This window comes from Apteryx rowi, unplaced genomic scaffold (assembly GCF_003343035.1).
Source record: "Apteryx rowi isolate R43461 unplaced genomic scaffold, aptRow1 scaffold_1239, whole genome shotgun sequence".
Classification (NCBI taxonomy): domain Eukaryota; kingdom Metazoa; phylum Chordata; class Aves; order Apterygiformes; family Apterygidae; genus Apteryx; species Apteryx rowi.
In genome coordinates this window covers 92,990-97,484 of record NW_020447463.1, presented here as the reverse complement: position 1 = coordinate 97,484, position 4,495 = coordinate 92,990, and the positions used below count along the sequence as shown (strand labels likewise).

The window sequence follows — 4,495 nt, the reverse complement described above, 5'->3', positions numbered from 1 at the left end:
CCCCCTTCTCCTTTCCCATCCATTTCCCCCTTCTCCTTTCCCATTTATTTTCCCCTTCTCCTTTGCCATCCATTTCCCCTTCTCCTTCCCCATCCTTTTTCCCCCCCTTCTCCTTCCCCATCCTTTCCCCCCCCTTCTCCTTTCCGGCTGCCCCTTCCATCCCGCCGCCCTTCCCGTTTGGCACAGAGGAGGCAGGCAGCTGCGTGCAGGACGGGCAGAGATATAGCGATAAGGATGTGTGGAAACCGGAGCCCTGCCGTATCTGCGTGTGCGACACGGGGACCATCCTCTGTGACGAGATTATCTGTGAAGAGATGCGAGACTGTCCCAGCCCAGAAATCCCCTTCGGAGAGTGCTGCCCCATATGCCCCACTGACCAGCCTGCCGCCAGCGGTTGTAATTTATTTATTTCCCTTCCATAAATAAATTACCGGAGATAACGGACTCGGGTACCGGCGATGGATGAGCTGCCCCGACTCATCCATGGGGTCCCGCTGGGAAAAGGCAACTTCTGCTTCATTTCACCCCAGGAACGGGAGGTTTTGCCCCGGGAACGGGATTTTTTGCCCTGGGAATAGGAGGTTTCACACCGGGAACGCCGGGAATGCTGGCTGGAAAAGCCCCACCAAGGCTAAAGACACCCCAGGGTCATTACGCAGCCGCATCAAAGCGCTCTCCGCCCCGAGCGGCGGCCAGCGAGGTTTTCTCGAATCCCTAGAAAACCCCTTTTTCTTTTCTTTTTTTGGCCACGCGCAGCGGGACGTCGCGGGGGAGCCGCCGGCTTTATCCTAACCGCAAACCGTGGGCTGGGAACAGCAGCCGGCGAGCGGTCCCGGGCGCCACGAGCGCGGGAAAACCGCAGCCCCCCCCGCCGCTGCCGCCGGCCCCGGAAGCGCCTGCCGAAAGAGAAAATTCAAATATTGTGGTCTGCAAAAAAAAAAAAAACAGAAAGAAAGAAAGAAAAACCCGGCCCTCGACGCAAACGCAGCCCCGTTGCCGTAGGGAACGGCGACGTCTGGGCGCCCCCAAACCCCCCCCCGAAGCAGAAGTTGCCTTTTTCGGACCCTTCCCCGGCGGGGTGAAGGGTTGAGCCTGAAACGCAGCCGGCCGCCCCGACCTGCACGTGGGCTCCGTCCCGGCTGCTGCTTCCCGCTTCGGCCCCGTCCCGCTTTGCTCCCCGGCTTTGCGGGAGTTTCCCCCCCCCAGCCCCGGCCCCGTTTTCGCCCCGTTCCCAAGGGTCCCGCGCGCGACGTCCCCGGTTCCCGCGCCGCCGGGCTGCGGCCGTGGGGGCGTCTCATCCCCGTGCGTCCCGCTGCTAATTTTTCTCTCTTTTTTTTTTCCCCCCAACAGGGCAACCTGGCCCCAAGGTGAGGCTGCTTCACCCCCCCGCGACGCAGGGGGCCCCTCCCCACCGAGGGGCCCCCTTTCCCACGTTTTTCCCCCCAAATCCAAGGCCGGGCCTCGGCAGCGGTCCCCGGTGCGGCCTCCTGGCCGGGCACGCGGCTGGCGAGTTTGTCACCTGCCGGGGCATCGCCCTTGCGCGAGATGCCGAAATTCGGGATGGAGGGAGGAGGGGGGGGGGAATCACGGCGTTAAAAAAAGGGGGAAAACCAGGGAAGCACCGATCCCGCTCACCCGCGCTTTGTATTCCAGGGACAGAAAGGCGAACCCGGCGATATTAAAGATGTAAGTGCACGTCGCGCCGCGTTTCCCGCGCGGGGCGGCCCCGGCGGTGCTGAGCACCCCCCGGACCCCCCCCAAAAACAGCACAACTCCGCCTGAATTTGTGCTTCTCCCCCCGCTCCAGGTCATAGGACCCCGAGGGCCTCCGGGACCGCAGGTGGGAGCGGGAGCGCGTTCCTCTGCCGGCATTGCTGGCATATTTGTGGGAGGGGAGGGGGCGGCGGGAGGGGGGGGGAGCGCCGGGGCGCCCTGACCCCGCTCGTCGCCTCTTCCAGGGTCCCGCAGGCGAGCAGGGACAACGAGGCGACCGCGGCGAGAAAGGAGAGAAGGTGAAAATCCCGGGGGGCGCGGGAATTTGGGGGCAGCTGCAGCATCCCGCCACGGGCTCGGGAATTTGGGGGTGGCTGCGGTGTCCCACCATGGGCTCGGGAATTTGGGGGTGGCTGTGACATCCCGCTGTGGGCATGGGAATTTGGGGGCGGCTGCAGTGTCCTGCTGTAGGCACAGGAATTTGGGGGCGGTTGCAGCATCCCACCATGGGCTCGGGAATTTGGGGGTGGCTGCAGCATCCCGCAGGTGGCAGGGACGGTGCGAGCCATCGGAAGGGGCGCACGGATGCCAAACCAGCTTTTTTCCCACTCAAACTTTGGTCTCTCTCCTCCGCAGGGCTCTCCCGGACCCCGGGGCAGGGATGGCGAACCCGGCACCCCCGGTAATCCCGGTCCCCCCGGCCCTCCCGGCCCTCCCGGTCCCCCCGGCCTTGGCGGAGTGAGTATATCAGGGTGCTTGGCGCCCCGAATCGCGCGGGAACCTCCCGGTTGTGCATCCGCATCCCCGGCGCATCCCGGGGTGCGGCGGCGCCTGACGGGGCCGTTCCGGCCGCGCGGGGCCGATTCGGGATCTGAGCCGCGGCCGCGCGGGTTTCTTTTCCGCAGAACTTCGCCGCGCAGATGGCGGGCGGCTTCGACGAGAAGGCCGGAGGCGCGCAGATGGGCGTCATGCAAGGCCCCATGGTAATGCCAGGCACCCACCGCCTTCCCAGGCGGACGGATGCTCCGCGGGAAACGGGGAAACCCTCCCTGCGGTCGCTGGGTGCTGCCGGGCGGGTGCCGGGTGGGCGCAATCCCGCCGTGCCGCAGCCGAGGGCTTGGGAAGCACCGGCATGACTTAATCCTCCCCGGCATTTGCCGAGGGGTCGAAGCCGGGGCTGGCGGGATGTGAAAGGGGGGGATTGTTCCCGGGAAACGCGTGAGAGCCGGGAAAACTTCCCGCTGGAAATCGCCGCCCGCGAGTGCCGCTTGGCAAGCGCTAAATGGAAGGCGGCTCTCAGTAAACATGGAAGGGAGCCAGGGCCGGGCGCGCTCGGCTCGCGCCCGCTCTTTGATTCCTCCCCGGCTCGCGGGGCCCTGACGCCGCCGTCCGTCTTTCTGTCCATCCCCTGCAGGGACCCATGGGACCCCGCGGCCCTCCCGGCCCCACCGGCGCTCCCGTAAGTACCTGCCCCCCCCCCCCGGAACGGCGGGATGGCCACTCCAGCTCGGGGGCTCTCGCGGGCTTTGCTGACGCCTCCTTTTCCCACCGCAGGGTCCGCAAGGATTTCAAGGCAACCCCGGAGAGCCCGGCGAGCCCGGCGCTGCCGTAAGTAGCGGGAAGCCGAGTCGGGATGAGCCCCTTTTTCCACCCCCCCCCCCAAAGTCCTGGCATCGTCGCCGCCTGCAGCCGGCAGCTCCCGCTCACCCGCTCCGTCTCTGGCCTTTCTAGGGTCCGATGGGTCCCCGGGGACCTCCGGGACCTCCTGGGAAACCCGGCGACGACGTAAGTGGCCCGGCCGCCTCGCTCGGTCGGAAGAGCCCCGGCCGCGCCGCGGCAGCTGAGAACGGGCAGCTCGTTGCACGGGGAGGGCCGGCACACGCCGCCTGCGCCGGGATCCCTTTCACCTGGCCAAAAAGCCGACCGCTTTCTCCTCTTTTTCCCGGCAGGGTGAGACAGGCAAGCCTGGAAAATCTGGCGAACGCGGCGTTCCCGGCCCCCAGGTGAGGCCGTGTCCGGCTGCATCCGTCCCTCCCGGGGCCGCCGTCCCGCCGGGATGGTGCCTTCCGCGCGCCCCCTTCGCTCCCGACCCCCCTTTCTCTGTGCTCGCTTGCAGGGCGCTCGCGGCTTTCCTGGGACGCCAGGTCTCCCCGGAGTGAAAGGCCACCGGGTAAGTCCCTGCCGGGCGTCCCCGGTCCCCCCGCGGCCCGGCCCCGCTGGCGGGTGACCCCGGATCCCTTCTCCCTCCTTCTCCTCCTCCTCCAGGGCTACCCCGGCTTGGACGGCGCGAAAGGAGAGGCAGGAGCTCCCGGAGCCAAGGTAAGCGCCGACGGGAGATGCAAGGTGTGGACCCTGCCCTGGGACGGGGAGCCCATCCCCGTGGCGTCGGGGCAGGTGACACCGGGTTGCGGACCCTGCCCCAGCATGCTGAGCGGTTCCTGGGGAGTGGGGAGCCCATCCCCGTGGCATCGGGGCAGGTGACGCTGGGACGCAGACCATGCCCCGGCATGCCAAGGAGTTCCCGGGGCAGGGAGCCCATCCCCACGGCATCGGGGCAAACGGCATGGGGCACGGACCCTGCCCCAGTGCGCCGAGCGGTTCCTGGGGGCAGGGAGCCCATCCCCGTGGTGTCAGGGCACGCGATGCGGGGGTGCGGACCCTGCCCTGGTGCGCCGAGCAGTTCCTGGGGGCTGGAGGGAGCCCATCCCCATGGCGTCGGGGCACGGCAGCGGGCACCCAGCCGGGGCTTTCACCCTTTCCGCCTTTTCCTCGCAGGGCGAAT

General features: G+C 67.5%; 1 protein-coding gene across 1 annotated transcript in view; it reads left to right on the top strand.

Moving 5' to 3' along the window:
* Positions 1–186: 186 nt before the first annotated feature.
* COL2A1 (collagen type II alpha 1 chain) overlaps positions 187–4,495 on the top strand; it is a gene marked incomplete at its 5' end in the record, with an annotated part of 17,288 nt that continues 12,979 nt past the window's right edge. The window contains 13 exons of the mRNA XM_026055577.1: positions 187–393; positions 1,351–1,367; positions 1,654–1,686; positions 1,808–1,840; positions 1,959–2,012; positions 2,350–2,451; positions 2,619–2,696; positions 3,128–3,172; positions 3,268–3,321; positions 3,445–3,498; positions 3,663–3,716; positions 3,830–3,883; positions 3,979–4,032. Of these exons, the coding sequence (XP_025911362.1) occupies positions 187–393; positions 1,351–1,367; positions 1,654–1,686; positions 1,808–1,840; positions 1,959–2,012; positions 2,350–2,451; positions 2,619–2,696; positions 3,128–3,172; positions 3,268–3,321; positions 3,445–3,498; positions 3,663–3,716; positions 3,830–3,883; positions 3,979–4,032 (839 nt within the window). The remainder of the gene's footprint in view (positions 394–1,350; positions 1,368–1,653; positions 1,687–1,807; positions 1,841–1,958; positions 2,013–2,349; positions 2,452–2,618; positions 2,697–3,127; positions 3,173–3,267; positions 3,322–3,444; positions 3,499–3,662; positions 3,717–3,829; positions 3,884–3,978; positions 4,033–4,495) is intronic.